General features: G+C 37.3%; 1 protein-coding gene across 1 annotated transcript in view; it reads left to right on the plus strand.

Annotated features, from left to right (window-relative positions):
• Positions 1-17596, plus strand: part of LOC140144877 (uncharacterized) — a 43182-nt gene extending 25586 nt beyond the window's left edge. Inside the window, exons 6-11 of the mRNA XM_072166679.1 lie at positions 10079-10165; positions 10646-10936; positions 11259-11468; positions 12713-12763; positions 13901-13976; positions 16072-17596. Coding sequence (XP_072022780.1) covers positions 10079-10165; positions 10646-10936; positions 11259-11468; positions 12713-12763; positions 13901-13976; positions 16072-17128 — 1772 coding nt within the window. The 3' untranslated portion in view covers positions 17129-17596. The remainder of the gene's footprint in view (positions 1-10078; positions 10166-10645; positions 10937-11258; positions 11469-12712; positions 12764-13900; positions 13977-16071) is intronic.
• Positions 17597-17855: the final 259 nt, after the last annotated feature.

Below are 17855 nucleotides of genomic sequence, written 5' to 3' on the forward strand. Positions count from 1 at the left end.
CATGCACACAGTGTATTGCTCAATGTAGTAAAGATAAACTTTGAGTTGGAGCAAATTTCTCAAAATTGGCAGTGATTAATGTTACCAAACTTATGCCATGATGAAATATAATAATTTTTGAAGATAAAATGTGCTGACCGTAAAAGATTGAACAATGTTTAAGACTACCGCCATTCATTTGAAATAATGCACTTATTGTTCATCTCCTCTATGGAGATATTTTCCATGGCGGCCATCTATGATCATGCTTGCGGTTTCACCAAACAAACCATGGGTTTTGAGGTCTTATATTTTTTTGTTGTATGTCAACAAAATCGATTAAATTTTCAGGATGATCTTATTTTCATGTTGTTATAAGCAAATATAATGTTCCAGATAACGCTAGTTAATAAATACATTAAGAAAAAGTACCTTAAAATTGCACTTTCTGTTAGTAATCCTTTTGGACTTTAACTTTTTAAAATGTTCTAGCAGCCCTATATAAAACCGTAACACTCAAAAGGCCATATCTCTGGAATGAAACGTCCGATTAAGATTATTTAAACGCCAAAATGTTTCTTTCATCAATTCCCAGCCAATAAGTTAGGTCTGAATCAATTTAAAAGTACTTCAATTTTTTAGTGGACATGCCTACTATTAATTATTATTAAATGTATTCATCATTCCTTTCTTTTCCCTTCTCTGTACTTATTCTTTCCTAGGCCTACACTTTATCACTCCCTCGCTCTCATTGTCCCCTCTCACCCTCCCTCTCTCATTCCCATCATTTTCCTTATATTTCTATTTATCTACTTGTCTTTATTATATCTTTTTATTTCTCTCTTCCTTCAGCCCTCTCTCATTCTCCATATCCCCTCCTCCCCTCTTCCTCCCTCCTCCCCTCCCAAGACTTCTCACAGATGTGAATCTGCCCCTCCCCAACCCCCTCCCCTCTTTGGGTACGCCGCTATTTCTATACCAATCTCCTTCTTAAAATAACCTTTATAGGCCTATACTTATACTTACATGTATACGTATAGCGATTACCATTATAGTGTAATATAGATATATGGACTGGACATGGCAGCCTTCATACATTCTAATGACAGTGTAACCGATCACCAAGAGCATTCAATTTATTTAAATGAAACGCCTATCGTCAGGTGGGTGGTAAAGATGATTGCATCGACAGCTAAAGCCTCCTTATAGTCTTCAGACCCACACAAGCACACATTTGGGACACATGAGTACAATGGTACCACTTTACACATGACTGCCCTTACACATGACTGTAGTGTGGTCACTTATTGATACTCGCCTGTTGTGTAGAGCGTTACTATGATGCCGGATCAGTGACCAATTTAATGGCGGAACCCTTTATTCGAAACAATGGTACCACTTTTATGAATAGCCTGTCGCAACTTCTAATCGGCATCAAACGAACAAAAGATTATATAATCTATTGCGACTCTATCTCTATTTAAAAGCTCTTTGGTTACAAGTATCACAATGTTAGCAGCATGGATACTGATATTGGACTCTGTCATTCTTGACATTTGCTTAAAAAGTTACCTTTTTCAGAGTCTTGGTTAGCAGCGACTACGCTGAATGAAGACGCCGTGATGGTGTCGCAAGCTACGTCGCTGCTAACCAAGACTCTGAAAAAGGTAACTTTTTAAGCAAATATCACAATGTTATAAATATTGATAATAATAATAACTTATATAATTGACCATTTATAATTATAAAGCTACCACGTAATCTAAATTTTGATGTGAAGGTCTGAAAGGCAATCCCGACAAACACAAGACGTTTTAAACCATTTTAAACAGGTTAGGCCTATATTTTTTTGGGTTTTGGTTTTGGTAAAATGTTTTAAAACATGAAATGTCGGGTTAGATAAAGGACATGAAAACATTTTAAACCGTTTTGTATGGAAACACAATACAAAAATATTTTTAAATGTTGATAATAATAATAACTTATATAATTGACCATTTATAATTATAAAGCTACCACGTAATCTAAATTTTGATGTGAAGGTCTGAAAGGCAATCCCGACAAACACAAGACGTTTTTAAACCATTTTAAACAGGTTAGGCCTATATTTTTGGGTTTTGGTTTTGGTAAAAATGTTTTAAAACATGAAATGTCGGGTTAGATAAAGGACATGAAAACATTTTAAACCGTTTTGTATGGAAACACAATACAAAAATATTTTAAATGTTTTCAAATGTTATTGAAAAATATTTTCTGCAAAAATGTTTTGCTAAATATTTTGTCACCACTTAAATAATGATATCTTTGAGATATTTTGAGAATATTTGCAGTAAGTTATCAAAAAATGTTCTTGAATGTTATGAAAAAGTTTAATTCACTTTATACCCTTTATATAACATTGACATTTAAACATTTTCTGGCAACCTTTTCTAACCTTTTGCGAATGATGTCGAAAACTCCAAAACATTTTGTGTTTGCTGGGATAGGCCTAATTGAACATAATTCTAAATTGAATAACACAATAAATAGGCCTAATAACAAAAAATAATATTGCAAGCGCATTTTAATTTAACATTTTTCTGCTATATTGAATTGGTATTGTTTATTTGATTAATTATTACACATTTTATCGTCTTGGGTTTTCAAGTTAGGCCTATATTTTATGACAAGTTATAAATAATCAGGCTATTCCTGCGCATTATTATATTAATGTATAACGTTATACGAATTCATATTTAGGCCTATAATAATTTTTTTTCTTTAATAAAAGAAATCTTAGAATCCAGGTACCTGGCTGAATCACCTCGTAAAGTATTCCATGATCTTGATCCTATTTTTATTGATATATATCGATCAATTATCGGATTAAGTATTAGACACAATAGATGAAGTATTTGATTGACAAGGTTACCCCTGCGTCCCCTAGCCGCTTGTGTCTCTCTTATTCCCTCTCACCTTCGTTCTCTCCTCTCCCGGAAGTGAACTTTCAAGTAGGCCTACGTCTCGTGTGGACACATTCGCAAGTTACTTTCTCTGGGATTAGGTGAATGACCGCTAAGGTGTCTCCTTTGTTAGTATGCTAATTCTCCTTTGTTAGATACCGTACGTTTGATTGTTCTGGATAAAGGATATGACCGTAACCATGACTACTATGTTCCTTCATTGTTAGTTACCGTAAGGGATTAGAGAGCCGCTTGTTATGCTAATTCTCTTCATTGTTTATTACGGAACAGGTTACTTACCTTAGGTAAAGGTTTAAACTCAGTCGCTACGCTATCGCGACGATTGATTGACTTTTATTGAATAAAACCGCTGTTCCAAAGGCTACTGGGTGTAAACCTTTACCTAAGGTGTCTAATACGGTAAAACAATGAAGAGAATTACCATAACACTTAGCGGGCTTGCGCAGCTGAGCAGTCTCTCTAATCCCTTTTGATTTGCTCATCAATTTATCTTTTTAAATACAATTAAGCATGCTGCCAAATACAGATAGATATCGGGCTGATTATACTGTCATTGGAAGTGGTCAGGTGCCCCTTCCCCCCCCTCTCTCTCTCTCATCATCATAATAATAATTATTATTACTATTTCAACCAACTCGATATTATGAGTTCAGTTAATAAAACTTGAAGGGTCTTTTGGTGAAAGTGGTGCCACAATTGGGAACTTGATCCAATTTTTCCCTTCCCCTCTTCACCTGTGCCTCATCTCCCGGTCCCTTTCTCACCCCACTCTCTTTCTTCTCTCTCCACACACAACTCCATGAAACACACACACACACACACACCCCTTCCCTCTAGGTGGGGGGGGGGGACTGATCGCCTTGATTGAAGTTACCAAGTACAATGCCAGAGTCCGCTTCCCTCCCGTAACATTAAATCTTCCTCCTCTCCCAGTCCATCCCCTTTCCTTATCTGCTCTCTCTCTCTCTCCCTTTCTTCTCTCTCCCACACATGGCCCCAACCCACCCACCCCGTTTCTCACATTCCCTCTCACCTCCACTCTCTCCTCTCCCAGGAGCGAACTTACAAATAGGCCTACGTCTCGTGTGGACTCACTCGGAAGTTACTTTCGAAATTAAACGAACATGTAAACTTCTCTGGGGTTAGGTGAATGACCGCAAAGGTGCCTCCTTTGTTAGTATGCTAATTCTCCTTTGTTATATACCGTACGTTTGATTGTTGTGGATAAAGGATATGACCGTAGCCATGACTACTATGTTCCTTCATTGTTAGTTACCGTAAGGGATTAGAGAGCGCATAAGGCCGCTTGTTATGCTAATTCTCCTCATTGTTTGTTACGAAACAGGTTACTCACCTTAGGTAAAGGTTTAAACTCAGTCGCTACGCTATCGCGACGATTGATTGACTTTTGTTGAATAAAACCGCTGTTCCAAAGGCGACTGGGTGTAAACCTTTACCTAAGGTGTCTAATACGGTAAAACAATGAAGAGAATTACCATAACACTTATCGGGCTTGCGCAGCTGAGCAGTCTCTAATCCCTTATGGAAACTAACCATATCAGTAGTGGGGTGGGGGAGGTGTGGATTGGGGGGCCGGGCAGTGGCGGGCTGCAGGCATTTTTCGGGGGTTCAAGGGTGGGGAGGGGTCAAAGTGAATTTCAGCGGGAATCAACCCATTTTGCGCAAAAATGGAGCAAAAAGTCTTTTCTATCTCAATTTCTGTTTGTGTATTGTACCAAACGAAAACCTATGGGGTTATGTGAGTTGATTTATGATTTGGCTTCTTTAACAAAGATTTGTTCATCAATTTATCTTTTTAAATACAATTAAGTATGCTGCCAAATACTGATAGATATTGGGCTGATTATACTGTCACTGGAAGTGGTCAGGTGCCCCCTCTCTCTCATCATAATAATAATAATTATTATTACTATTTGAACCAACTCGATATTATGAGTTCAGTTAATAAAACTTCAAGGGTCTTTTGGTGAAAGTGGTGCCACAATTGGGAACTTGGTCCAATTTTGCCCTTCCCCTCTTCACCTGTGCCTCATCTCCCGGTCCCTTTCTCACCCCATTCTCCCTTTCTTCTCTCTCCACACACAACTCCATGAAACACACACACACACACACCTTCTTTCCCTCTAGGTGGGGGGGGGGGGACTGATCGCCTTTGATTGAAGTTACCAAGTACAATGCCAGAGTCCGCTTCCCTCCCGTAACATTAACTCTTCCTCCTCTCCCAGTCCATCCACTTTCCTTATCTGCTCTCTCTCTCTCCCTTTCTTCTCTCTCCCACACATGGCCCCAACCCACCCACCCCGTCTCTCTCATTCCCTATCACCTCCACTCTCTCCTCTCCTAGGAGTGAACTTACAAGTAGGCCTACGTCTCGTGTGGTGAAAGTGGTGCCGCAATTGGGAACTTGGTCCAATTTTCCCCTTCCCCTCTTCACCTGTGCCTCATCTCCCGGTCCCTTTCTCACCCCATTCTCCCTTTCTTCTCTCTCCACATACAACTCCACGAAACACACACACACACACACACACATCCCCTTTCCCTCTAGGTAGGGGCCTGATCGCCTTTGATTGAAGTTACCAAGTACAATGCCAGAGTCCGCTTCCCTCCCGTAACATTAACTCTTCCTCCTCTCCCAGTCCATCCCCTTTCCTTATCTGCTCTCTCTCTCTCTCTCCCTTTCTTCTCTCTCCCACACATGGCCCCAACCACCCACCCGTCTCTCTCATTCCCTCTCACCTCCACTCTCTCCTCTCCCAGGAGTGAACTTACAAGTAGGCCTACGTCTCGTGTGGACTCACTCGGAAGTTACTTTCGAAATTAAACGAACATGTAAACACGCCAACTTCTCTGGGGTTAGGTGAATGACCGCTAAGGTGTCTCCTTTGTTAGTATGCTAATTCTCCTTTGTTATATACCGTACGTTTGATTGTTGTGGATAAAGGATATGACCGTAGCCATGACTACTATGTTCCTTCATTGATAGTTACCGTAAGGGATTAGAGAACGCATAAGGCCGCTTGTTATGCTAATTCTCTTCATTGTTTGTTACGGAACAGGTTACTCACCTTAGGTAAAGGTTTAAACTCAGTCGCTACGCTATCGCGACGATTGATTGACTTTTATTGAATAAACCCGCTGTTCCAACATGTCCAAAGGCGACTGGGTATAAATCTTGACCCAATGTGTCTGGTACGGTAAAACTCTCTCTCTCATCATCATAATAATTATTATTATTACTATTTGAACCAACTCGATATTATGAGTTCAGTTAATACAACTTCAAGGGTCTTTTGGTGAAAGTGGTGCCGCAATTGGGAACTTGATCCAATTTTTCCCTTCCCCTCTTCACCTGTGCCTCATCTACCGGTCCCTTTCTCACCCCACTCTCCCTTTCTTCCCTCTCCACACAGTGACAACTCCATGAAATTGGAGGGGGCTGACCGAAGCACCGTCAGTCCGAATTTATAGGGTTCGGATTCGGGTTGGGTTTAGGGTTAGCGTTAGCGTTAGGGTTAGGGTTAGTAACCCTAAGAACCCTAAGCCTAACCCTAAAAATTCGAACTGACAGTGGTTCGAACTGACGGTGTGTAGGCCTACCAAACAAATTAAACTTTGAGGAACCTTTGAGAAAAATGCGGACATCTGTGGAGATGAGAAAAGAGGAGAGGAAAGGCGAAGAAAAGAGATCGAGGACAGGATAGGAAAAAATAGGCCTATATTTTAACGCATGTTCGTGGTAAAATCGGTTGATTTTTCAGGATTTTTTTATTTTTTCAGGCGGAGTTTTGCTTTATTCCGTGTTTGATTATGAAAAACGGAACAAATTTTCAAATATGATGTACGAAAAAATAATCACGAGAGGGGGAGGAAAAGCCCCGGCCGGGGAGAAAGTGAAAGGAAATGGAGGAATTAGATTTAGATGATGTTCCCAATTTCATCACTACAGGGTGTATCAAAATGATTGGTACCGGGCTATGTGACATGTTCAAAAATATATCAAAAATATAAAATTTCAAATAAATATAGCTTTTTTACTATCAATAGAAAGGGGCATATGTTAACTTATTGATCTGATAATCTGAAGATAATAGGTTGACGCATCTGGGAGCTATTGTCATTTAAACGATGATCGACGTAATCGTGGTTTTACTTACACAACACAAGATAAAACGGTTCACTGCTTGAACTATTTATTGTATACATGCTCTTCAATATCTCACCTCAGTCTACATGACAGCATTGCACATGCTTTTAGAAAGATAGTTCCTGAAATTCCTGCCTTACGACTCTGGCAATGTGAGGTGAAGCCCTATATTGAATGAACTTAGCACCTGGGATGGATCCATTCTGTAACTGCCCATATCAAATTTTGAAACATTGCAAGTTATAGCATGTTTGCATGGGATACTCATTGCTCTTGGAAACTGTCTTCTAAATCTTCTCTGCACCTCTCCATAGCTTCGTGTCAACTAGTAATTCTTTACTATGAATGCACACTGGAGTGTGGAATACTGTGAAGCCATTCCAATAACTTTCACCACGTCTAACCTAACATCCATGCACTGTCTACAGTCTATAGCCATTCTGTCACACCATCATTAATAATTTTAAACATCTTTATACTACAATTTAAATTACCGCCCTAGAAAGTGTTGATACATTAACTTCTTTCACCCACCTAAATTATTCAAGTCAATAATATTACTCTCAACCAATAAAATATTGATTAGAACATTTATTTATATTATGAATGAAGAAATAGGCAAGGAAAACATTTCCATGATTTTCAACATATCATTCTCACAAGGTATTGGTAGTAAAATAGAGCTTTGAAAATGATCCAGCGTTACGATGAAAAGTGTAAAAACACCTACTTTCCTTTATAATCATGTAACTTTCGAACAGAATGTGCTATCTTTATGATCTAAAATTCTTAGAGAAGATAAAACTACTATAATTTCAAATATTTAAACAATTAACCCCAAGCTGATACATAAAATAGTAAAAAAAATCGGTAAAAATGAAAAGTCGTCGGTACCAATCATTTTGATACACCCTGTATCACCAAAAGACCCTATTTTATAAATAAAAAAATAACTCGCCCCGATTCCATCAATAAAAAAATTATTATGAGCGATGAGGACGCTAGACCAATTCAAACACCGGTGTCTATCAAACCGCAGACAAACCTTGAAACCTGGCAGATAAAGTGGACAGCACCCACCCAGCTCTATTGATGTATGAGGCACAACTTTCAGGGTCACATTTATAAAGACTTAAGGGATCCAAAATGAGCGTTTATTGCGTTTCGACAGTATTTTTTGTGGGACATGATAGCATCTCAGACCTATCGAATTGCATTCTGAATACGAAGCATGTCTTTCTGATATCAAATAATTTTCATTTTTTAAAATCACAATATAATACAAATTTTATGACAAATTATAAAAATTTGATATTTTTCAAATTTTTGATATATAACAGTCCTCGAAGTAAATTATATAAATCTAATGATATATTCTTAAAGTGTATGTAGCAGGGAGGAAAAGCCGACGGTCAATTGAAAATGTTGACCTTTCGTATTGAAGATATGGATTTTTTTCCCAAAAAGACCTAATTTTTTTGGTGTTTTAAGTATAAATCATCAGATTTATAAAGTTTACTTCAAGTACTGTTAAATATCAAAAATATCAATTTTTAATGATTTGCCATAAAATGTGTATTAAATTGCGAATTTCAAAAATCAAAATTATTTGATATCAGAATGACATTCTTCGTATTCAGAATGCAATTCGATATGTCTGATGTGCTCTAATCTCCCAAAATAAATACTGTCCAAACGTTCATACCCCAGCCCTTAACGGTGGGATTTATTGTTTGATATAAGCCTGTATTCGTGGTGCGTCACGCACGTGAAGCTACTTCAAATTTTACAGCTGATTGACTTTTAACCGTAAATCTATTCATCAAAATATACGGTACATATGCATACGGGAGCCGCAACATCGCTATTAATATCATTTAAATACTTGGGACTTCTATAGACCACTTTACATCATTGTTTATCAACAAAGGCGAGGGATTGGTCTGTCGATATGCCCGAACAATGGCTTTCTTGTACTATATGAAATGTGGTGGGAGATTTAAAGTACACATGCCCTGAGCAGACTACGATGCGCACGCACGCTGCAGGGCAAAGAACAATGGAAAGTACCATAATGCGTGCGCATACTGCCGGGCAATGACGTCACATGTCAACCCTATGTGTTCAGTTTAAGGGATTGAATGGCCAATCAAATCAAATTGCAGTGACCATTTCTTTTGTAACCACATGCCAATCATCTGATGCTTATCAGACCATGCAAACCAACTATCCTGCAGGCCCTATGTGTGTGAAGGATCAAGAATATTGTCTAAGTTAGTGTTGTGCCCACTAACGAGTGACACCGAGTAATGCTTCGTTTTTTCTCAGGAATTGTTCAAAATGAACAAAATTTACAGTTGAAATCTACATTCCTAATGAACTTGTTCAAAGAACTGGGGTTATTAAAACGTTTTGAATAAAGATTTCAGAACATTTTTGTGTTAGCTGGTATATGCAGGTATCATTTGAAGTGACGAAGACATTGGGCTATTCCATTTAAAATCCACACTACCTCTGTGGAAGATTTTGGAAATATCTTCCACATGGGGAGTATGAATTTCAAATGGAATTAACACATCAGGGAAGATTGAGGTTGAATCGTTCCCAGAGGGTGTATGAAATTCAAATGGAGCTGCCTATGCACCCATTCCGTTTAAAATTCATACTCCCCCTGTGGCAGATATTTCCAAAATCTTCCACAGGGGTGGTGTGGATTTTAAATGGAATAGCCCATTTGACCACTTCGCCTACAACATTCCACAGCCAGTGAAATGCTAATTGAGGGAAGCAATTACCTTAATTGTTATATCCTGGTCCGGGATACTGGAATACGACCGTACAGTAAAGTAAACATTTAAAAGCACTGCAGTTTTCAGTCAATGCAGGTTATTTGTTTATAAAAGTGACATGTGAAAGCAACAATATTATTCCACATTCAATTTAAATTTCATTTTGTGTTTCATTTGTGTAGATATTACAGCTTTGTCCAACTGCGCCCATGATAAACCTAGGAATGGTCTTTGCCCAAAAAATAGTTATGTTGACGCAGTTTGCGCAGGTAATTGTATTATTAATTATTGTCACAATGAACTGGTGATGTAGCTATGATCGGTATTGCAATTATTATGGTAACCGAAATACCAAATCAGTTACCGTAGTATCTAATCATTTGTAATGGAGCAATCAACAAATTAAAATTTGTTATCAAGTTTGTGTACATGCGTACTACTGTAATCATAACCAGTGGTATGCATGTAGCATCCTACACAAACGTTTTATTTTTGTTTTTCCATTTTTATTCACCTGTACTTGGGCCTGGTGGAAGGGAAAAAACTTCATACATGCATATCATTGTAATCGTAACCAGGGATCCGGATTAAGGGATGAAATCAAAACTCGACCGCCGGTTACCGGTGGTTGAACCGCGTTCCATTGTTTAGCAATAGAAAACCGGCTCTAACCGGACGGAACCACCCGGAACCGGTGGTCGACCGGCGGTCGAGTTTTGATTTCATCCCTAATTATTTTCAAATTACAGTTCCCGGTTATGTCGGATGCTTCAACCGCAATAACATCTATACGAATCTACTCAAAGATATCGGTTCTAGGCAAAACATGACAACAAGATTGTGCATACACCTGTGTCAGGAAGAATATGGTACTCTACGCTTCGCAGGTTTAGTTGACGGCAATATGTGCATATGCCTTGATGAAGACTTTCTTAAGAATGGTGCTAACAAGGAAAAGGATAGAAATTGTAATGTACCATGTGAGGGTGATGAAACCGACATTTGTGGCGGTTCTACTGCTTGGTGTTCCATTTATGATGGTACTAATTTGATACTCTACTTTAGCACACTTAAATATTGTCGATCACACATTATTGTATATTATCATATAGTTTGAGTTAACAAAATACCACTCATGGCTATTCAAATTAACTATTATTATTTCTGTGTGCATTCATTGTGTGGTTGTGTGTACGTGTTTTCAAAATTTAAGCTTGTTTATTCTGATGAAAACTTATGAATGCTAGTTTTGTGCTATTGAAAACAACAACAACAACAACAACAACAACAACAACAACAACAACACGATTCTAGATAAGTTTATAACTAATTATCACGTCACTACTTAATCATCTTTTTCAGTCACATTGGGAGTTTGTGATGATCCAGGTGTTCCAAACAATGGATCTGTTAGTGTTAGGAATAATGTGAGTAGGACCTTCCAATTCGGCAGCATCGTCACCTTTATATGTGATACTGGTTTTGTATTGGTTGGATCACCATCTATACAATGCGTTCTAGGTACAATACCAAACGAAACCAAATGGAATAGCCCAGTTCCTATATGTGAAGGTAGGTGATTTAAGAAAGGATCCTGTGTCATATACTGGGGTACTTAAAAAGGTGGTTTTGTTACATTTTGATGTGCAGTTTGGATTTCAAAACACTGTCTCTTGAGTATTCCTTCACTTAGAAGATTCAATTAGGTCTTAAATTGAGGCTAATTTTTTCTATATTACTCATGTTTTTAACCCGTTTTAAAATAATTTTTAATTATTTTCTTATGATGTTTGGTATAAAATGTGCCATGGGTGGTTGCGGATTAGGGGGAGGAGGATTAGGAGGAGGGATTCGTATCGCAAATTTGATCTAAAACACCCATTAAAAATTTGAATCTAGTAAAAAAATGTCTACATGAACTCCCAGACATCTAAACCAAGTAAATAAATACAGAAGGTCATATTTAAAAGAATAATACTTGCTCAGAATGATTGTAAATGTGGAATAAAGAGGTGGGGCTAAATCCCACCTACTTTGTGATTGTTTTTGCCCGCACTCTCTCATTTCCATAAAAAAAAGGTGTCAAAATGCTCAGGAGGATGAATCACTTCAAATGAGGTAAAATGTTTGAAACATTTCATTTTTTTTACTATGTAACACAAAGGTACCCCAGGTTGCGACACAGGACCAAAGATAAATTGATATACACTTCCGGTTGGGTGTAGGCATTAAGAGGTTGCTTTAGAATGACATCTCACACATTGATGTTGAAAGTCGAATTATAATTTTATTACTTATGTTGCTCTAATACCATGGTTGTTTGATTTAAATCACGCCGATTTAAATCACTTGATTTAAAAAAAAACCTCACTGATTTAAATCAACTTTTTTCATTTGTTACCTTTTTTGATAAATGTAAGTTAATTGCTTTCTTAAATTGACTGTTTTACTTCATTCCTAATGTTTCTACAACTTTTGGATACAATTAAAATACCTCTATGGTGTCACTTTATCTATTGCTAAAAATTCATTTTAAAGGTGCATAATTCAACAGGTTTTCCCCCATGATTTTACCAATAAATAATGTAATAAATATCTATATAGTAGGATTGTGCATATGACTAGCATTCCACTAGTACTCTTTTGACTTGATCATTATGCATAGTAGTTCTTGGAATAAAATTTGTTTAAAATCGATTTAAATAAACAAACTCCGATTTAAATTTAAAAAAATCTGATTTTTTTGATTAAAAAAAAATCAACAACCCTGTCTTATACTTAAATGTTTTGTTTACACTCTTACCAACCCTGGACAGAGATACCAACGACTAAGCCACCAACGACATCACCGACGTCTCTCTCCACTGGTTAGTAAGGGAACAGCCCAAAAGTTCGATGAAGCCCTATAAACGAAAGTCCTTTCGTTAGAAGGCTAACCCCTCCCCTTCCCTCTAACGTAAGTGTCAAATATCGAAAATTCCAACCCGTATTCATTGGGCACAGGGCCATCGCTATGGTCGATGGGGTTGTGGAGGGGTGCGACATTGCTAGGATATTGATCACGTTTTAAAAGATACAATAATTCTATTTTATTTTGAAATACTTTTGTTCATAAAAATTAGAACTTGCTGGATTCTCAAATAAAAAAGAATCAAAGTGCGGTACAGCTGCTTTAAAAAATGAACTTACAAGTTGCAGGTTGCGAGTACTGCACTCTATATTTATTTGAAATCATTTTGAAGCAACTACTGTAAAATGTCAATATCGTACTTCAGAAAATACTAAAATTTTATAATTATATATTAAATCCTTAAAAAAGATCAACTTTGACCGATGTTTTAACTATTTCTTTACAAACGTAATCGGACTTTTTACCCCCCTGCCCTCCCTAACGAAAGGACTTTCGTTTATAGGGCTTCATCGAACTTTTGGGTTGTTCCCTAAAACCCGCTCGTGTTAATCGATATGTCATGAGTTTCATTACAGTACTAAACCTGACGCTCTTTTATACTTATATAAATTATTTGATATGTCATACTAAAACAGATGGCGGCAAAATAAGCGGTCTCTTAACTTAATGAAAGCAAGTTCACTACTTTTGTATTCCCATTGATCCCAGTTATATTTGCTGTGGGCCTTGGAAATTGTCATTTTTGGCTATCTAACTTTACCTACTTCTTTGTCTACATTAGTTGTTTTTTGCCCCTTCTACGCCCTGTCTAGTCTGTATTTTACTTGTTTCCCAACGTCAACTGGGTATACCCTGCCCCCTTTCTTTCTAATAGAAATATAATTATTTTATTACAAATGCATGTAATTATATAGCAAGGCTAGAAAGAACTACGATTGACATAAAAACCAATTTTGTCTTTTATCTATTTTAAACCAAAGAGGCAAGTCTAGAGATTAGAAACAATTTCATCGCATATTATATAATTGAGCAACACATTGCCTTTATTGCTATAATGAACGCAACGGTAAGTTTTATATTCTTGATCTTTCAGATGTTATCATCGGTGTTGCCATATCAGGATTTTTGTTATTACTTGTGTTCGGCGTGATGGTCTTTATAATCATCAGGTAAACTAAATTTGTTCCTGGAAGTGAGGGATCGTTTGATAATTACCAAGAAGAAATGTGTCTGTATTAGCCTGGTCATTGCCATTATACCTGGTTATAATTTTACTCCTTTTGGGGAGTTTGGAAAAATCAAGAAAATTCCGATATCAACCACATTAAATCTTTGGTTTAACTTAAAGGTCAGGTCTATTGCAAAAACAAGTTTATCTCTATTCGAAGAGAATAATTATTACATTACAAGTTGACACTTGTTGCAATTTTTTATGCGTATTTGTCCTAAAAAAGGAGAAATTGTGTGGGTAAATTTCAGCCTCGTACGTGTTCTTCCCCCGTTTGAAGCGTACGTGCTCTCCCCCCGTTTGGCTGATGACGTAGGTAAATGAAGCGGACACTATATCATGCTGTCATCATACAATCACAATCACATTGACAAGTTTGACATTAGCAACAATGAGTTGTACTATCATTTACCATAACAATGCTGTATAACAATATGCAGACTATTGTTCTCATTTTGCAAACAAAGGTCACTCAGTATTGTTACTCTGCGTTTGCTTTGTAATATTTCATCCAACTGAAACTATAATAACTACATGAGTTTGTGTGTTTATTTTTTAGGCCTAATATTTCTCATGATATTGATATACATATGCATTGTAATATTAAAATTTACTAATATATAAAAAAGAAGCGGCTGATTTTATCCATATGTTTAAAAACCATTAAATTTGTAATACTTGTTAGAGTTTATTTTCTGTGAACAACAACAGTATACGTTCTGTCCATTGAGAGCGTTTATAGTCCCTTTTCTCAAAGCGGGCACATCTCATTTCATGACGTCACCGTTTTTCTAGGCCAAATCTGTCTCGTTCGAAATATCAATTTTTTAACGTCTTATTTTCTCAAAAAAGGAGTCATTGTCATTGTACTTACAATATTAGCTTGCCAATGATATGATGTTGTTTTTGCAATAGACCTGCCCTTTAAGCACCCACATTACACTCCGATTTCTGCTTCTGTAATCGGTTGCCTCATACGTCTATTTAACCAATCAAAATAATAGACGCGATCAAGCAGCTATAGCGAAACAAAGGAAATATTTCCTTTTCTTTCCTGTTGTTTTGGAATCTATTTAATTGCTCATGTCTTTGGAACTGGTTCTTTAAATTTCAATGGAGTTTTCTGAAAAATACAGCTTTGTAAATGTGTTTTACTATCCTATAAGCCTATTCCGGCTGATTTTGCTTGATCGCATCACATAATGTCTGCAGCAATGAGAAGCGAAACAGCTAAGAATAAACTGTTTTATACCTCGACAGTGCAAACGTTGTAAATTTACAATGCACCTTCGGTAAATCCCATATAGTTTGATCAGCTCGTAATAGGCGGGGAATGTTAGGCTTTTACCACTACGCCGAAAAGTAGACCCACGCTAAGAGTGCTATTAGTTGACCTGTTTTTTTTTATTAAAGAAACTAGACAAAGTATAGGACTTCAAATTAATAATTCGTGATGCTTCTGGCGAGATGTCACAAGATATTAATCCGCGATGTTATAAGGCCCGTCGATTACGAGCTGATCAAAGTATAAGCCTTTTCCATAGATGACGTCACGCATCTGCGGATATCGTTACTGCGCACTTCAAAGCTCTGAAATGCGCAGTAATGTTGTTTTCTAACGATGTGCACATCTGCGTTAAATTAAATGATGAAACTCGGTGTCCACACACAAAGGCTTATTTGATTGAATGAATACGTGAATATATATCAGAAAATAGGAATTGAAAGTTAAGCAGTACGAAAAAGTAACACATTTTTGCGACTGCGCCAAAGTGTCTGACAATGACATAGGGATAGCAGATTTAACACACATTTATCACAGGTTTTGGAGCAGTTCCCCACCGATAGTTGCTTATAATGAAGATCGTGGAATGTAATTCGTTCAGGTCCAGCAGTGCTACATTCATTATACACTATTTCGCCAAGTTTATAATTATATAATCCTGATCTTCACTTTGTTGTAAAGAATATAATTATGCTCTAAATATGTAATTAAACATTTGGGCAATTAAGTGAATTTGTTTTTATCTCACCAGACAATGTCGCCAAACTACGTCAACCAAAGACAATGCAAATAGTACAAATTCTTCGCTAACTAAAGGCGAATCGTATGCCAATGTTCATCACAATTCAGGGACCTCTGCAGCTCTCAACAAGATATCTGTATCTGGCGTACGGCATGAATACGCTGAAGTTAAAGAAACTGTTCAAAATACCAAGCAAAATGGAAGTTCAAATGATAGAATACAGTCTCAACATATCTATGCCGATACTGGTATTGTCTGCTCAGGGAAAGCTTCAGTAATGACTGACGGCGATCCATCCGGTAGAAAAGGTAACACATCGGCACAAGCTTCTTACGATTACGCCGACTCGAAGAAAATACATCCAAATATGAAAGCGTCTGGTGCGGAAGTTGCACCAGACCTTCAGTACGCATGCGTTGGCATTGATACATCTAGCAGAAAAGAAAACGCATCACCACAAGCTCCTTACGATTACGCTGAGGTCACTACGAAGACATGTCCAAATGTGAAAGCACCTGTAATTGGTGCGGAGGTTGCACCTGATCCTCAGTACGCATGCGTCGACATTGATACTTCTACCAGAAAAGTAAACACATCACCACAAACTCATTACGATTACGCTGACGTCACTACGAAGACAAGTCCAAATGTGAAAGCGCCTCCAATTGGTGCGGAATCTGATGGCACTGATGCAGTCATCCAGTACGCATGTGTCAATGTTGGGAAAGGCAATTCAGTATTTAGAAATGATGTCAGTAGTCAGTCATCTGTGTCAGATATGCCTTATGCATATGCCGATGTAAAAGGAAGTGTACCTCAAAATCGACAGCCATCCGTTCATCTCTATGCCTATGCGGATTTGAATAATACAGCCCAAGAAGCAGGACCACCTTCTGTAGGAAACAACGAGAGGGAAGGCTGGTCTGATAATGTACTGTATTCCACATCTGGTGGCCCGATGAATGGGAATACATCAGGGCAAGAACAATCAGATAATGTGGTACAGGATCAGACAGTGAGTAAAAGGGATGGATGGAAAGAAAACAGCATATATGCTGAGAATTGAAATTGAGTGAATGAGAATCTTACTGAAGACGTGAGAAATATGCTCTTTGAGTGACAATTATATTTCTTTGCAATGTTTTAGTAAAGCCGATCTTATCTAGGCCCCCTAGCTGGTAGCTAGTCGGGGTCGCGAAGGGGGAACAACAGTATCGACATCCCATACTAATAAAATTGGGCAAAATCGGTGAAGTGGTTCTTACTTTAGTCCAAAATTTACATAATTTTGACACATTTAAGCATTGATGTTGCAAATTTGTCCGTGCTTTGCGTGTATTTGTACCAATAAACATGGTAAAGTCATTTTGAAATGCCCACACCATTGGAAGCTAATGAAGGGACCGTCACTGACGTGATATCGAGTTGACAAGAACACTCCTCGCTAAAATCATGTTTTTTTTTGTAAGTACATTTACAACTTTGAGGCAAATTTTGTGACAAATTATTAAAAATTGATATTTTTGATATTCAACAGTCCTCGAAGTAAACTTAATTAATAAATCTAATGATATTTACTTAAAGTATATGTAGCTGGGAGGAAAAGCCGACGATCATTTAAGAAATGTGACCTTTCGTATTGAAGATACACATTTTTGTGCGTACCTTCAATACGAAAGGTCAAAATGTTTAAATGATCATCGGATTTTCCTCCCTACATACACTTTAAGTATATATCATTAGATTAATTAACTTTGAAGACTGTTAAATATCAAAATAAAAAAAAAATATCA

Source organism: Amphiura filiformis, unplaced genomic scaffold, assembly GCF_039555335.1.
Source record: "Amphiura filiformis unplaced genomic scaffold, Afil_fr2py scaffold_91, whole genome shotgun sequence".
Taxonomy (NCBI): Eukaryota; Metazoa; Echinodermata; class Ophiuroidea; order Amphilepidida; family Amphiuridae; genus Amphiura; species Amphiura filiformis.